This window comes from Coturnix japonica, chromosome 1 (genome assembly GCF_054131305.1).
Source record: "Coturnix japonica strain WE chromosome 1, WE-NBRP24, whole genome shotgun sequence".
Lineage (NCBI taxonomy): Eukaryota > Metazoa > Chordata > Aves > Galliformes > Phasianidae > Coturnix > Coturnix japonica.
Window position 1 is genome coordinate 89997567 of NC_140663.1, and position 17996 is coordinate 90015562.

General features: G+C 40.6%; 2 protein-coding genes across 13 annotated transcripts in view; both read right to left on the reverse strand.

Moving 5' to 3' along the window:
• SAMSN1 (SAM domain, SH3 domain and nuclear localization signals 1) overlaps positions 1-17996 on the reverse strand; it is a 255497-nt gene that overhangs the window by 178267 nt on the left and 59234 nt on the right. The window lies entirely within an intron of this gene.
• The window catches only part of NRIP1 (nuclear receptor interacting protein 1), a 69475-nt gene continuing 59234 nt past the window's right edge, over positions 7756-17996 (reverse strand). For all 11 annotated transcript variants that reach the window (XM_015880412.3, XM_015880379.3, XM_015880406.3 and 8 more), the window contains one exon: positions 7756-16321. In XM_015880412.3, coding sequence (XP_015735898.2) covers positions 12497-15964 — 3468 coding nt within the window. In that variant the 5' untranslated portion in view covers positions 15965-16321 and the 3' untranslated portion in view covers positions 7756-12496. The remainder of the gene's footprint in view (positions 16322-17996) is intronic.

Here is a 17996-nt window from a genome sequence, read left to right on the forward strand (position 1 = left end):
GCTTTGCCTTTTATGCAGAGTGACATGAAGATAGTGGATGTCTGGAAGCCAGCTGCTACTTTTGCCGCCTGTGTTTGCACTGCCAAAAATCTCTGTATCCCTTTGATCCAAGCTGAGAGATGGATACAAGAACTGAACCAGACAGAAATGTATACAGTGCTCTGTATCCCACGTCACTCCAGTGGCAATGAGCAGCACACAGCTGGGTCAGAGGAGGCTTCTGTTCCAAGCAGGAGGTTCCCGGTCATGTCAGGAGACATTCCACACGCAGAACTGCGTCATGTTACAGATGTAGTTTGAAATCAAACAGGGGACGGCGAGCTGTCTTTTTCTAGCATAAGCAAAGCATCAGTGTTTATGTAAGAAGAAAAACAAAGATGACAAGGAGATGGCAATAATGCCTTTTTTACCAAAGTGAATGAAGTTTTCAAGTGCTAAGCAGATGTGGGAGAACAATAATGAAAAAAACCTACGGAAGCCACCGGATATAAAAAGAAAAGTCATCTATTTATGTAACTGGGATTAATCCTTAGACCTTTGATGAAAGCTCGAAAGGTTCAGCACAGTAACTGCTGTCTGCTTCTAGACCATTCTTCCTTTTGATTTTAAATTAATGACTGCTAACCTATGCCATGAAGAAATCTGGGATGGCTCTTGGGCTGTTCACATTTTTCAGTGGGGGATTTCAGTGCCTTCTTGATCCCCCAGCAGCTGCTGAGGCTTTGTGAGCAGCGAGTGGCCGCCAGCAGCCCACAGCTCTCTGTGTCACCTCTCATACATGTGGCAGCACCTGGCCCACAGGGAGCAACTACTGCTGTGTTCTCGGGGGAGCAGGTGGTGGCATGGCATGGTAGCAGGCCACAGGCAGCCAACTAGACTGTGCTGGGGACAGGTTCACAGAAAAATAAGTGACTCTGTCTTTCTTCATAGCCCTGCTCTGTCTTATCCAGTCCTTGGATTTGTACCTTTTACTCTGTGTCACTTTTAAACTCTCAAATCGCAACATTTTTGGTGGGAGAAAAAAACAACAAAACCAGCTGGCATTGTCACTCGCAGTTTGCTTCTTTCTGTCACAGGAAGCAGTGTTCTAAAGGAAAGGAAAGATACTGGGGGTAGATGTTGCTACTGGTCATTGCCTCTGTTAGTGCACAGGAATTACATAATGCCTTGGGTGAATGCTGTCAGTAGAAGAGAGCAGGATGCATTACTCCATATAATTATACTGTAGAACCTCAGACAAATGCTTATTTCAAAGCAAGTTTTTGTCTAAAAAAAATATGTATATATATACATATATATATTTTCCCCCTTGCCTCTTCTGCCATTCATGAGAGATGACTGGGCTAACGGATAGATTAAAAATAAGATAAAAGGACTGAAAACAGTAGGGAAGAGGAAGGGAAAAAATAGCATAGCACAAAAGTTAACATTTGCTAGTGTGAGAAAAGGAGTTACTACATGCAGGGATTAGCTAAACTAATTTCTTTCAGAGTTTCAAGCCTACTTTCAGACCAAACAAACAACCTTCTGTACTTCTGTACAAGAAAATATAAGGCAAAACCAGATATGTGTTTTGAATCAGGAAGTAGAAAGCTTCCATGTGTTATAAGATGTAAGCGGTGAAACTGGACTACAAGTAGTTGACTACCTATGGCACAAAGAGATGTGTGAGGCTTTTGTTTCCTGGCTTTATCCAGTTCTTGCTTCAGATGCTAATAAAGATTTCCTCCCTGCAACCACACCAAGAAAAATGAGGTGGTATTCAAACATAAAAGGCTCTTGGGAATAACACTGTTATAGCTTGCTAACCTAAGATTCTCCTTTCCTCTCTTTCTTTGCCTTCTCCTTGCATTAATTGTGGCACGTGAAGTAAGCAGCTGCTGCTTTGCCACAGCACACACACAGGACAGTTCTGCAGACACATTCAAGCACTGCTGAAGCACACAGCAAGTAAAGCAACACAGACTTCCTGCATGACCAAAGGCAGATCACATGCAAAGCTAACTGTAAGGCATGTGAGATTTAAAAGAAAACAAGGGTTATTTTTTTTCTTCAGAACCAAATATGAGTAAAACATTTTGGGAAAGAAAAAAAAAAAAAAAGGAAAAAAAGAATTTGCGATATTCTAATGGTCAAAGTATTGGTGGAACTTCCTTCAGAAACTCTTGGGAAAACTTCTCCCAAGTTATGGCATATGACTGGCCAAGCACCAGAACAAGCAGCTCCAAAATATCTTGTTCACCTCTTACTCTGCTCCTTGGTACTGGCAGTGAGACTTAGATGTGGTTTCCAGTCTGGTAGAATTTGTAAAAAGATGGTATTTTGCTGGCACTACAAAGGTGCAGACGAAGTAATGGCAACAGAATGGAGGTGTTAGTGTCCCAGTGGTGACCCACAGCTGATTTGCAGTTTCCCTTGGGAATCTGTCCTCAAGAACAAGGGAGCTGAGCAGAGCTGGCAGATCTTTAAGGACACTTTCCTTAGGGCAAACGAGCTCTCCATCTCCAAGTGCAGGATGTCATGAAAGGAAGGAAGAGTCTGCTATGGCTAAACTGCAACTTGCTGGTCAGACTGGAGAGCAAGAAGAAAACACACAGGCAATGGAAGCAGGGACAAGGAGTATAGTGATGCTGCTAAACTTGGTAGGGATGGGGTCAGGAAAGTCAAGGCTCAACTGGAACTGGACTTGACAAGAGGTGTAAAGAAGAATGAGAAATGCTTCTATAGGTATATCAACCAGAAAAGGAAAATCCAGGAGGGCACTGCCCTTCCCCCCAACACAGACAAGCTGGTAACAACAGACAAAGAGAAGGCTGAGGTATCAACAACTTTTCTGCCTCAGTTGTCAATAGCAACTGCTCTACACACAGTCTTTGAGTGGATGGTTCAGAAGGTGGGAACTGGGGGTGCAATGCCCCTTTTGCTGTAAGAGAAGATCAGGTTCATGGCCACCTGAGGAACCTGAACATCCATAAGTCTACAGACCCTGATGAGATGCATCCCAGAGTCCTGAGGGAACTGGCTGACATAGTCATCAAGCTAATCTTGATGATGTTAGAGAAGTTATGGCAGCCAGGTGAGATCCCTGGAAAAAGGCAATAACACAGTCATTTTTAAGAAGAGAAGAAAGGATGACCCATGGAACTACTTACCTGTCAGCCTCGCCTCTGTGCCAGTGAAGTTCATGGAACAGATTTTCCTGGAAGCTATACCAAGGCACGTGAAAGAGAGGGAGGTGATACAGGATAACCAATGTGGCTTCACCAAGAGCAGGTCTTCCCTGACCAACCTCGTGGCCTTCTATGATGGCATAACTACATCAGTGGACAAGTGGAGAGCCATTGATGTCATCTGTCTGGACTTTAGTTAAGGCCTTTGACATATAACCCAGCAACATCCTTCTCTTCCAAACTGTAAAGATTTGGATTTGATGGGTAGACTGATGGGTGAGGAATTGGTTGAGATCATACTCAGAATGTGGTGGTCAATGGCTCAAGGTCCATATGTAAATCAGTGACAAGTGGTGCCCCTCAGAGGTCAGTCCTGGCACCAGTGCTCTTTAATATCTTCATCTACAAAATCGACAGTGGGATCAAGTTCACTCTTGAGCAAGTTTGTGGGTGAGACCTCACCTGCATCCAGATGTGGAGTTCTCAATACAGGAGAGACGTGGACTTGCTGGAATGTATCCAGAGGAGGGCCACAAAAATGCTCATAGAACACCTCCTCTATGAGGTCAGGCTGAGAGAGCTGGGGCTGTTCAGCCTGGAAAAGAGAAGGCTCTGAGGTGACCTGATAGTGACCTTTCAGTATCTAAAGGGGGAGCTGTTATGATAGGACAGAAGGAAATGGTTTCAAACTAAAAGAAAGGAGGTTTAGATTGGACATAAGTAAGAAATTTTTTTACAATAAGGTTGGTAAGGCACTGGAACATGTTGCTCAGAGAGGTGGTGGATACCTCATCCTCAGAAACATCCAAAGTCAGGCTGAGTGGGGCTATGAGCAATCTCATCTAGCTGTAGGTGTCCCTGGTCACTGCAGAGGCGTTAGACTAGATGGCCTTAAAAGGTCCCTTCCAACTCAAATAATTCTATGATTCTTTGATAAGTTATAAGTTACCTTTGAGATCTGAACAGAAATTTTCAGTTTCTTAGCATACAAAGGTTTAACTTAAAAACTGACACCAGCTTCAGTAAAGGCTGGGGAAATAGAGCCCCATTTAGCTTAGAGAGTAGGATGGGGAGGTATTTCTCCATGTCTCCAAAGGAAGAGATGCACCAAAAGCACATACTGAGTTTAATTGTGGAGACAGTCATCACTCTTATCTAAAGGGATCCGTCACAAACCAATAATGTTTGTTTTGCATTCAGTTCAATTCTGAGTAGTTTAATCAGGAAAGTAATCTGGAAAAAGTGAAAAAATCTCTTTATTCATTAAAAGCGAGCAGCCCTTAAAAAGTAAAAGCCAACTGGGCTGTGTGAGCTCATATCAGAATATGCTCCTTCATTAGCTGCATTGATATTTACCAGCAGAGAGGATTTTTATGCCCTGAGAATGTGCCATGCTCCCTCTCAGTCACTCTGATAATCAAAAGAAAATAAAATCCTATCAACAATTATCACCTGCATGTCTTAGCCAATGCTCGAGGCACATATTGTGTCCCTATAGACATTCCTGCAGGTATATTACACATCTCTAACGTGCTGAGCAGTGTTATACAGAAAAATATTTTCACAGTATTCTTCTGTTTCAAAAATCCCATGTTTCTTGATAATGCTTAAGGTCAATCAAGAACCATTTGCTTCACTTTTATTTGTAAATGTCTATTTGTATTACCACCACAAAAAAGTTTTTCTGTTGATACAGGCTTCCACAATGCACAAGCCTACATATGATCTGCCTTCTGAGTCATAGAATCATAGAGTCACCAGTGTTGGAAAAGACCTTCAAGATCATGCAGTTCAAACATCCACCTACCACCACCATTTCCCTCACTAAACCACGTCCTTTAGTACCACACTGACACGTTTCTTGAAAACCTCCAGGAACAGCAACTTAACCACCTCCTTGTTCAGCCCATTCCAGTTCCTGGATGCTCTTTCACAGAAAAAAAACTTTTCCTAATATCCAACTTGAAGCTTTCACGGAACAACTTGAGACTATTACTTCTAGTTCCATGGGAGAAGAGGCTGACCCCCCCACCTCACCACAACCTCTTTTCAGGTAGCTGTAGAGAGCAAGAAGGTCTCCCCTGGGCCTCTTCCAGAATCTCTTAGCCAGATTCTCTGAATCCCAATTCCCTCAGCTGCTCCTCACAAGGCCTGTGCTCCAGACCCCCCCACCAGCTTCAGTGCCCTTTTCTGGACACACTCCCAGGTCTCAAATGTCTTTCTTATAGTGAGGAGCCCAAAACTGAACACAGTACTCGAAATGCAGCCTCACCAGGACTGAGTACAGAGGGAGGGAGGATCACTCCCCTGCTCCTGCTGGCAGCACTATTTCTGATACAAGCCAGAATGCTATTGGCATGCAGTCATCCAGTCACTCTACCCCAAGCCTGTAGTGTTGCCTGGGGTCGTTGTGGCAAAAGCACAGGACCCAGCACTTGGTCTTGTTGAACCTCAGCACCCATCTGTGGTGTCCACAATGCGAATTTCACTGAGGAGTATTAGATAGGACTGCTAAGTCCTGTGCAAGTAGTTTGCTACCTTTTCCCTGCACATTTTTAAATCTCTGAAACAAAAACTTTCTTTATCCAGAGGCTAAATTTTGTGATAAATTCTCAACATCAAATGCACCTTTTATACATGTCATCAAGAAAGATCAAGGAGATTCTGCATCATCGTGGACCTCCCTGCAAAGAGTGGTGGTTTGAGGCACTTTTGAGCAGTTTATTATGAATCACTAAGCATTTGTTGTGAATGTTCACTTGGAGTCAGGTTCCTCCTAGAATATTTACACCCATTCAACATTCTCATCACTCTAAAGGCTGTTTAGCATACCAGATGTTTGGCTCCACAGGCCTGTTTGTTCTGGTAGACATAAAACAAGTCTTATGTGGTGTTAACAGTATATCCTGAATGAACATATTGAAATTACAAGAGCCTAAACTCACCCAGAGAAATGGAAAAAAGAAGAAGAAAAAAAAAAGGTGATATTCAGGTGCCCCAAGGGAACTGCCCTAGGACATCTTCACAAGAAATAAAGGCATACCACTGTTTTTATTAGGTTGGTAGAATCAAAATTAAATGAACCAAGCCAGCAAGGACATAGGTATTTCAGAAATTACTTCCCAGCTGCACTGCTATTAGAAGACTAGATTGGCTCCTTAGGCACACTGCATTTTGATGTGGCTATATTTTGGCTTAGCCATTCATCTCGGAAATCAGGTGCGAGGCTACTCACAGAGAAGCTAAGCAAAAGCTGAGTGTAAGGATCTTTTCACTCCAAAGAACAACTGAATATCCCTGGTGGCGTTATACATAGGTTCGTGTATGTCCTGAGTTAGGAGGGATCCACAAAGTTGAACTCCTGGATGCATGCAGGACCGCTTCCAAAATCAACCCTATCTCTTACAGCACTGTATAAATGCTTCTCAAACTCCAGCAGGCCTGGTACTGTGGTCACTTCCTATGTACTTCAAGACAACACATCCAAACAGATGTTTGTAAAGGCAGACCATATCTGAATCCTATTCCATCTCCGATACCAATGAATCAAAATGCACTGCCACATACTTTATGAAAACCTACCTGAATTCTTTGTTGTTGATTTTAGATTGAACTTACGTATTATGATTTATACTTGCCAGAAAGCTCCCGAAGAACCCAATGGATATTTATCTGTCTGAAGAGTTGGGAAAGCAAAAGATGATCCACGAAAATCGCTGTTAGTGTTATCTAAGAAAGTAATGACCCAACTGCTTGCTTGCAACTATACAGTTCTGGGCAGCGTGCCTACATATCCTCAAATAAAAGTTCTCTGGAGAAGCACCATTCACACCAATGTTGCAACCTACCAACTGTGCTGGTGTCATAACCTAACTTAAAAGCAGCAGTATGTGACACAAGTGCAGTGTTGAATCTTCGTACAGTCTTCACAGACAAATTACATTCGTTTTTCTATATTTGCTTAAGATCCGATGCTTAACACAACTGAAACATCCTTTCTGTGATGTGGGCCAAACAGATTTTAATTGGAAAGCGCACCTTTTGTGCCCTGCCCAGGCAATCTGAAGAAGTTTCGGCATTTGCTTAAACTGATTTTCATATGATAATTCTCATTTAAAGGCTTCCGACTTCTGATTTCTGATTTCAGCAGCACTCCGACAACAACATGACCCGTGAAATAAAGCAGATGTGAAAACCATCGAGACAGTGCTTTTTTTTTGTTTCTCATTTATTCAAATCTTCTGCAGGAAGTAAACACTGAAAGATTTTAAAAAAACTTCACACTGCAGTATGTACAGTTTTGTGACATCACATGAGGAAATTAACTTCTAATAAAAAAGAAAAAAATATATGAGACCAGTTAGATAAATTACTGAAATACATCACGATAAAATTGGTTGTGGTAAAATCCCAAATTCTTATATGTGTGGCAATGAAAATCAATATTCCTTTGTTTTACAGCAACGGAATAGTCCTGGTACAACATCTCAGTAACGCAGAATGGAATCCCAACATACATGACTGATGACAGTTGTATGAGTACTTCACGTTTTAAAAGTAAGTTTGCAGTTGTTTGTTGTTGTTGGTTTGTTTGTTTGTTTTTTTCCCCAGACCCTTTTGATTTGAAGCACATTCTTTCACAAAGCTAAAATACCACAGCAGAAGTCATGTCCAGAAGTGGAATACTGTTGTGTTTTGAACTGACCTGACTTGTTAAGACATTTTTTTTTTTTGCCAACGCACAGATGCACAGGGTCCCCCATGCACTTTTCATGCAGCAGGTAATCACAACTTTAAATAAAAGTATTTTTCTATACATTCTTCCAGACTTGCAACTGTATACATACATGCAAAAGTTTTTAAACCTATGTGATCGTATTTACACTTATACATGGAATATACATAACAAAAAAAAAGATTAAAAGGTTTTCTTTTGTTTTGTGTTTTTTTCCTTTGCATTAGAACAATACAAAATATGTATTTTTCATTAAGGAAACCACTATTTACATCACCTTTTTAAAAACCGATTTCAACATATTATAGGTGTAACAAGTCAATCTATTTACATTATATATAAATATATATAATATATACTTACCAGTTTACTCCTCTGTAAGATGTGGCAGAGAACAAACTGGTAATATCATGTCACTGACGTCAATGAGAGCTGTAATACTTTCACCAACACTTAATAGGGTAAATTTAAACCACTCATTTCTTTTGTTTAAAAAAATTTGTAAATTAAAAATTTAAAAACGTTACTAAGAGCAAATGGCTAAGAAAAGTGAAAGTTATGGCTGAATTCCCTTTTGATCTTACAGCAGATATAAACTTCTCAAACTGCGCCGACAGGTTAAGTGGTATCAGTGCAGAAGCCCTCTAGCAACACGGCTCTGATTGTATGGTTGTGTGTCACCTTCCTGTCATTTCCTCATGTTTGGCAGCGGAGATGTTGGAAATCTGGTTCTCTCGATCCCTTACATTTCCCTCTGGAATCAAAAGGCATATCTATGTGGCAATTACAGGTCAAACCCCAAATCTGCCTAGCCTGAGTACTACACTAACACAGCAGATGAAGCGGCCTGTAGGTCCAACCTCAAGCAAGGCACGGGGCACTTGGCAACCCAGCTGCTGCCTCTGCAGCTGCTCTGAGTTATGGGAGGTTAAAGTTGACTCTGGTAAAAGTCCCAAGGGGACGCAGCTACGACTTTAAGTAGCGTACACACTCCTATCTCGCCTCTTCACTGCTCCATGAGATGGAGGCGGCTTTCCCTCAGCAGTCTTACCCATTTCCAGATGCAATGTCATCTCCTCCCTCCCCCCAGTGCTGAGCTCACATGACTGCACCTAACAGTCCTGCACCTCTCACCTACGCAGCTGCTGCTGCCTGTGTCGGACACAGCCCTGATCCTCTTCAAGCCCACAGTCTGAAGACGAAGCTGAAATATCACCCTCCTGAGCTGGCAGACCTGTCTTTGAAGCCTCCATTCTCACAGGCTGAGGGAGCATTTTTGGGACAGCTGAAACGTGTATCCTGGCAGTACGTATCTACTGAACCAAGGAGACTGGTATTGCTGAGATCACTGAGCATTACTCAGCAGATGACCTCGGTTTCTCACACATCCCACAGGGACTGGGGGAAATCAAGGATCTTTTGAGTTGCCTGGAAAAATGCAGCCAAACCTTACTGGTCCTTCTGCTGGTGCAGCAAAACCAACTCCCACATCACCCTTTTTTGGTGGAACAACTGAGAGGGAAAACAGCCCAAGGATGACAATGGTCCTTTTTACTCACCCATCCCATGCTATAAGATGAAAAATGATGGAAAAGTGTGTATGTAAGTGTGGATGGGGCAGATTTTGAAAAAGAACTCTCTTCCCTAGGAGCCACTTTGGTGGCACTGGAGAACTGAGCATAAAAAGACTGCTGCCCTCTTAGCAGCTGACTGGAGAGCAGCATTAGCGGGCTTTTTCCTCTCAAGGGCCTCATTTTTATGCTGTACACTGCTTTCAGATTGCAGTGTCCACAGCAGGCAAGATTCTTCTATGAACTTCATGACCTGAAATTAAATTCTTGTGTGTTATAATTTACTGACATCCGGGAGAATTGCAATACCCTTCCATTAACTCCAGTTAAAAGAAAACTAAATTGTTAACTGGTCAAACTTTACATTTTAACTTAAATGTTTTATAAACTTTAAAAACTAAATGTTCAAAAGCATATATTACAACAATAGACTACCATAGAATAAATACATAGGTAAGAACACTCCTAGACTCCAGCATTAGTTAGACCTTTTCCTCAGATCTTTGTTTTAATGACAAAACACATTCATTCACGTCCACTGAAACCACATTTTTCTGAGGAGCCCTTCAAGTAAATTATAGCCCTGTATTTACTCTGGGGACCATCTATTATTCTATATTGTATATATTCCCTAGCTATTTACACGTTGTTTCAAGAAAAATAATCAATTAAGACTTTAAGAGACATTTAACGGATGGAACAAATACCATCTTTTTTTTTTTTTAAATAATTCTTTTGGGTTGACTCATACAAAAAGAATTCATTTCCACTGTCAATGCAAAATATACTTTATCTCGTTAATGATTACTCTAGGAGACATTTGAATAGTCACTGGGCCACTTATAAATGCAAATATTAAAGACAAAATTTATTCCTATATTATACCTCAGACAATGACATTTAAAATGATATTAGATTTGCATGAAGGTTTTAAAATATAAATCCTCTTTCTACAGCCCATTAATATATTATCCTTCACCCAATAACATAAAAATATATCTTTAAGTTGCTCTGTTACTTCTCATATAAACCAGGGGGAATGCTTTACATTGGATACTGCCAAACAGTTGTGTTCCCTAAAAGAAGGTATCCACAGGAGGGTTCAACAGAATTGTGGTGCATTTTCCAGCCAGCAGAGATAAGTCCCTTTCAGTAGGGACTGCAATAAAAAGAAGGGACCCCAGGTGGTGGGCAGACGATGAGAAGGGGACAACAGCTTGCTCTCTCTGCCTAAGTGAGCCAGAAGGCTTGGGAAAGGGTCTCTGCAACAACAGCAGAAAGGAAAAGAGCAAAATGCCCCATCTGCAAACCTGAGCTGAAAAGAAGAAATAGCAGTTTTGTCATGTCATCAGCTCTCCGTGGTGAAAATGGTCAATATTAAAACACAAGTGTGGCTTTCATTATCTGTGCAAACTGACTGCTAAGCTGTTTTCTGATAACACAGGGAATTAGAAATTATATTAAAAGTGATGGAGAACATTTTTTCAGGGAAGTAAAAAGTCCAGCCAAACTGTTAATGTGCATAATTTAGAGGAACCAGATTTCGTCCTCTTCCTCTCTCCATGAGTAGTAAGGGCTCCAAATGGAGTTAACACTGACAGCATTAACAGTGCTGCTTGGCGCTCGCCCAGTCAGCAATTCTTCTAAGGTGTCTCAGCTCTGACCACAATTTTCAGTTACTCCCATCTCAAACTGATATTGCCAGATGTTACAAATCACAGCGCAGGAAAAGGGCAGAGGAGGATTTCTGAGACATATCCCACTATCCATTACAAAACATGACAAAACCACAATTTTATCCTCAGAGCAACCTGAGAAATTATTCTGAAACCAGATTTTCTGCAGAGAAAAGGCAGTGCACTGAACCATGAATCAGCTGTTCAGAGAGTAATAAATATTGGCAGAATATGGATTCTCTCCCCTAGTCGTAGGAAGAGGCCAACACGTTTTTAATGAAAAATTCTATCCTGTACTTGAGTGGAAGTCTGACGTGCTGCTTGAGCACAGCTGGCATTCTCTTGTGCAGGAAGCAACAAACAATCTATCTGGTTCACAAACTTTCCACCATTTTCCTCACCAAATCTATGTGCTACGCTTGATGAAATGCAGTACTCCAAGAGGCATTCTGACTTTCCCTTCTCAAGGAGGGAAGTGAGAGGAATGTACTGACAGAAGACTGATGTGATACTTGTGCGATATATGAAAATCTGCTTTTTATATAAAAACCTAGAAAAAACCCTTAACTGTAGCTAGGAACTCATAACTGTGGCTAAGGATTCTGAGGAAGGCCTTTGTCAAAAGCAGGGCAAGGAAGAAAAATAGGCTTTACACCACTAATCTGTCAGGACCACAGGCAAGATTTAAAAATAACAATAAAAATTTTGGAAGCACTAAAAATTACATTTCAGTGCAGGTCAATTATTAACACTGACATGGGTTTTTCCAGCTTGATGAATTAATGCCTTGGACGGACTGCTCCATTTCTTTAAAGTTATTCATAAAATTTCACAAAGCATATTAAACATTCCAAGAAAAGTACACCGTCTCTGTGCTCAGGCTTCCAAAAAAAAAAAAGGGTTACTTTACAGGAGAGGGAGGAAACGCAGCATTACCACCACCTAGGCTGTACGCTTACACTTTATGTTATACCAAAGACTTGCAATTCCAAATAAGACTCTGATCAAAGAGTACTCATAACTTAATTTGATGCATACAGAAATGTCTTGTACAAATTACAACCTTTCTAATTTCCTTGTGACAGTCTACAGTAAAGCAAATTTTATCTACATGTATTTTAAATAACATCACCATAAAAATAAAAAGTTTATCAAATGAAAACATGTTTCAGTTAGACCATGCTTTTCTAAAATCATGCTCAATTTATACAGTAGTCAAGTTCGTACTCTTTTTTTTTTTTTAATGCTTGTTTTTTTCTTTTTCTTTTTTTCTTTTTTCTTTTTTTTTTTTTTTAAACAAACACTCAAAAGCACAGATTGTAAACTCCTTGGTGAGGCTGTAGTTTATTCTGGCTCTTTTTTGATTGTTAGCACTTTTTCCAGAAGTCCGTGCACTTCTCCGTTCACACCATGTTGATGTGAGGTCTTATTTCCCACATGGCTGTTGTAAGGGCTTCTTAAGTTACTAAAAGGAGTTTTAAGCTCTCCGTCAGATGTTAACTCCTCTTTGATTGTAACACGAGTCGAACTATCAGTAAACGATGGTTCATTCCATATTTCTTTGTCATGTGCTTCTTGGCTACTAACAGAGTTGCCGCCTTTCTGTAACATGTAGTACAGGATTGGATTGGTTTTGGTCAGTCTCGGAGAGTCTTTTTCATAATCGTTCTTGTCCATACCTGTGATCACCCATCTAATGGGACCTTTCTCACTGGGCATGGGGCACACACTAAACTGGTCAGGTTCAAGTCTCCCCAAATGTTCAGGGAAGGGGGAACTGGCAGGACTTTTTACTGGATACTGAAATGTTCTGTGATCTACGCAATTGCTCTGTTGCACAGGACTTCCCATTAACGCATTTACTGAAGAAATGCTGAATTCGGGTTTATTAATTGTTGAGTTGCTTTTGTTTCCTTTTTTCTTGCTCTCAGTTAGTAAGTTATTCCTATGTTGCGACAGGTCTCTCTCACAGTTTTCTGAGAGAAGCAGCTGTTTCAACACGTTAAAGCCTTTACTATCTCTAGACCAACTCCTATTATCACTTTCATTATTTGAACCATGACTTACAGCATATTTAAATTCTGAATCACTTCTGCCAAATTTCAGTTCTTGCTGGTTTAGCAAAGGCCCATACAGTGCCTCTGTAGGAGAAACGTGATTGTTTGCAGCATGAGACACATTAGTTTTCATCTTTTTTAACGGACTTTCCAAAGGCTCAGCATGAAGCTTCCTTTTCTTCGGTACTGTGCAAAGACTCTTTGATTCCAGGTGTGCCAGCTCATTGTTTTGGTGACTTCTGTCTACCTCATCTGCAGGGTAACTATCCTGATTCTGTCTCAGCAATCTACTTAGCAGGCCATTTTTGGAAAAAGAAAAATCTTGAGGTGAAAGAGGCTCAGACTTCATCTCCTCAGATGCTGGAGAAGCAGCTGTGTTTCTCTGTAGCGAATGAACAAATCCTTGAAATTTGTTACCCTTGCACTCTCTTATTTGTTGTGCATTTGAATTATAAGGGACATTTGATTCTTCAGACGGTTCAGTTTTTATTTTCACTGTCAATATTTGCTCATTCAAAGCCTTATCTGTGTGTTCCTGAGAACTTTCATCTCTTAAAAGCACCCTCTCTTTCTTTTCATTTTTACCTTTATTGGGAGTTCCCAGAAGCAGCTGAAGGACAGTTCGCCTTTCAAGGAGATTTTCTATTTCCGAACCTGGAAGTCCTTGTTCAGTGGGTACAGAATGACAACTTAATATTTTGTTATTTTCTTCGTGAGTACTTAATTTATTTGTAAGCAGAGGGCTGTTCAATCTATCAATCAAGCCTACGGGTTTATCTGTGTTCCCCACCAGCAGATGTTTGCCGGATCTTTGTTCTTCACTTGACATGGAAGTCTGCATACCACACTGAGCAAGATTCTGCAACAGCTTGCTGGCGCTGAAAGCTGACGAGTTTTGTGGACTGTCGTTTCGGCTCAGCTTAGCTCCTTGAATTTCTTTGCTTTTTGAAAGGTCTATCAAATGTTTAGATGCAGGATTCACCAGCCTGTCTGGCTGGATGCTGCAGGCATATGGTGGTGAGCTACGCTTGATGGCTAATGATGGGTGAGAGAGATTTATAGGAGAGTCTGCTTTTGCAGAAGCAAGCAAAGGTGGAGTGTTTAGTGGAGTCATTCGATTTGCATTGGGACTGTCAGTAACAGGAGTCCTTTTACCAGTTTGTACAGTGAATTTTGCCACATCAGCAGCACTGTGTGGTCCCTGAGGCTCATTACTTTTGTCTACCTTTTCTTCACTCTTATGCCCAAGTAACAGCTGAAGTAGTGTTACTTTTTGATGGGGGTTCAGCTTAGATGCTTTTGGAGTGTCTTTGTCCTCCTTGTTCTCTGGACAGGAAACTTTTGGATCCCAGCTATGAAGCAAGGACTGAGTCAGGTTATCCAGTGACGCCGGTGGACCTGTGTCTGGTTTGTCTGTCCTCTGTTTAAAAGATAAGTCTATAGGAAGACAGTTAGAATGGGAGCTTTCGTCATCGCTGCTGTCATCTGTAAAACTAGGATTGTTGTCTGAATACTCATCAATAGTTGTTGGTGTGCTACTCTCTTCAAAAATGCTGGCTCTCTCACTCTGTTCATGGCCTTTTAATTGTTTGGTGGTATTCTGGCTTTTCAGGAGATGTAAGAGCAAACTGTTGCTGGGAGAGGTTTTCACATTATTCCTTTCCAAGGTACTTTTGAATCCAACATTTTTGGGTGGTGAATGTGTGATTCCCACCGAACTCTGAAACGATGCCATATTGCTTTTGCTAGATACCATTTTGGTTGATGATCCTGCTTGACCATTGAGATGGCTTGTCATTCCTTTTGCTAAACTGAACTGGCCAATATCTTTTTGAGCACTTTCTTGTAATCTGGCCATAGCTGCAAGTCTCTCACTTGCTATTTGATTTGCATTTTGTGCTTTTAAAGCATGTTCCCTGGAGTACTGCTGCAAGTGAGCTTCACTTGAAAGTAGTAAAGCTAGTTGGCTGCATGCTACACTGGGCTTCGGTGAAGCAGCAGGACTAGATCGTTTCTCTACCATGCTTGCCACAGCTTGTAATCTTGCAGCACATGACAGTGGTTCATTTACTACTTTAGGTCCGCTCTGCACTGCATGAGGAGATTCTATAAACCTCTCTTTGGGCAGGTTCTTTGTTATATCAGGCAAGCTGTTGTCCAGCTTCTGATCCTTTGCTTTGCTCTTCTTCAATAGAGTCTTCAGGTGACTGGATGCAACACCATAGCACCGTAAATCTTTCTCCACCTGTAAAGAATCATGGCTAAGGGAATAGCCTTGCTCCTTAAGGCTCTGTCTAATCTGCTGTGACAGAGCAACACTCTGAAGCCTAGAGCTGAATGACTGAAGCAAAGAGGCAAGTAATGTGCTATCCTGTTTGCCTTTAGGCACATTTTCAACCATGCCAGCTAACAAAGCTTCCTTTTTTCCGTCTAAATCCACAATGGAATCAGACAACCGCCTTCTCTTCGCTGCATTCCAATCTTCAGAAGACTGCAACAGCCTTGCTTTTTTGAGGTGCAACATGCCAGATCCCTGATATGTACTTGTGTTAAGAACTGGACCATTACTTTGACAGCTGGGAAATATATTTCCAGAAATATTAAAGTTTTGATCCTCTCCACTATGCCCAGCAGACTTTTTGTCAACTGTAGTACCTGAGCCTCCTGCCACTTGATGCATTAGTAATCCCTCTAGGTAAGTTAGAACAACAGAATCCTGGTGCATCTCAGAGCCAAGCTCTTCTCCATGAGTCATGTTCAATAAAAGTATCCAAAAGGGCTCTGTTTCTATTCACTTCAAAGACCAGTTTGCTGCAGCTGAATTGAGATGCAGAGTTAATAAATAATAGATAGATGTCTATAGCGTGTTCTCACAAACTTTCAGAAGCAACACAGTCACATTCCAGGCAGGTTTCTTCCAGTGTATCTTGATTGAAAACCAATCATGTCCCTGTGTTGAGATACAGAATATTTACGACGGATGTCGAGGAAGAGCACTCAAAACACACTTCTAAGGCAGTAAAGTTCTATTACATATTTGCTTTCTTCAGCTTTCTCCAGGAAGTTAGTTTGGTTTTCATCTTTTTCCATCTCCATCAAGAACACAGAATACCTAAGTGGGGGAAAAAAAAAGAAAACCAAAAAACAGTGGTCAAGAAAAAGAATTTGGGTAAAATCTAAATAAACTGCATAAGAGATGTTTTTTCCACATACAGTTCTAGAGAGATCCAAGATGTACAAGCATTAATCACACTCTAGAAGAAATTAATGATTGAATAATGCAATGAGTCTACAGCACCTAATCTGAAGAACGTTGTGAAAATCACTCTGAGACAGAAAGCATTATGTAAACTCTAAGCTAAAGTGAACTATCCTAAGAGTAGTTACTAGAAGTGATCACTGAATCTCTCTGCTATAAAACTCCAACTAAGAACTAGTAACCATGAAAGAAAAATCTAAATATTGCTCAGATAAATTTACTCTGGATTCTACCTCACAGTTCCAACAATATTTTTACGTCAGCATGTGAACACACAAGGCATGAACAGCATCACTCTGAAAGAAAATTAATGGGGGAAAAAAATGCATCTAAAAGTCAACGTTCAGGTTCATGTTGAATTTGTCAAACACCTGAATAAGCAGCAACACATACGAGCACATTTCTGTTCTTCCAACTCCCAACTACCATAAGTAATTTGAAGAGTCAGGCAATAGGAAAGGAGGAAAAGGCAATTATTAACACATTCCTGCTAGATCTTCATTGAAAGATATTTACTTGTACATTCTTTCCACGTATTCGATGTAAAGTGGTGAAAAAGCAGGCCCTTCTTTGAAGTCTTTTTGTTTTTGAAGTCATTCTTGTAGATCACCTCTACTCAATACTTACTTGGATGAGGCAGTATGCTGTAACGTGTAGTTTTAAAAAACGCAGTGGCTCTTACAATAGACGTATCTCTTAGTTTTACACTAGTCAACGACAGCATGAACAGTTCACACAGTTAACAGTTCAGTACTGAGATCATTATACCACACACACCTACTTTTTTTCTCTTTCAGTACTACATAGGCACAAATACTCAATATGAACACAGCTAAGTGCCCTTCAACATACCTAGCTCTGCAATTTTCTTTCACAGACTAAAAGCATACTTAAATCTGTAAACACAAGTTTTCAAAAGGACATATAAAGGTGAAAGCCATGCATCTTGAAAGTGAACAAATGCTTTATGATTGATTTCTCAGAGGCTTTTTTTTTTTTTTTTTTTTTTTAATTCAAAAGCTACAGGCAACTAGAAGTTAGAAAAATATCAGATCTGAAATAAGTTTAGAATTAGAACCACAGTTACACAGCCCCAATGCTAACACCTTATATACACTCCTGTATGAAGATGTTCTTACTAGACTTCAAGTCATTTAGGAAAGTTCCACAAACTATTCAAACAAGCAAGTAAACAGATAAAAAAACACAGAGAACTAAAACACCAGCAACACACTGTAGTGTAAATGAGTATACCCATGTACCTAAACAATGAATTGAAAGTTGGCAGCTCATACTTGGGAGTCAGAAGTTCTCTCACAAAATACCTATGAACTCACTGTTCCTTCAAAATCCCATGTGTCTCTGCTTTGACTTTCAAAAAGGTTCAATCCCAAATGGTTTAAATATAACAGACAGCAAGTCCTCAAAAAAAAATATGGTTCATACATGATGCTTCTCATGCATACGTCAAGCATCCAGCAAGTGCAATGCCTAAACAGTTAAGCCTATTTTCTCAAATATTTGGAAA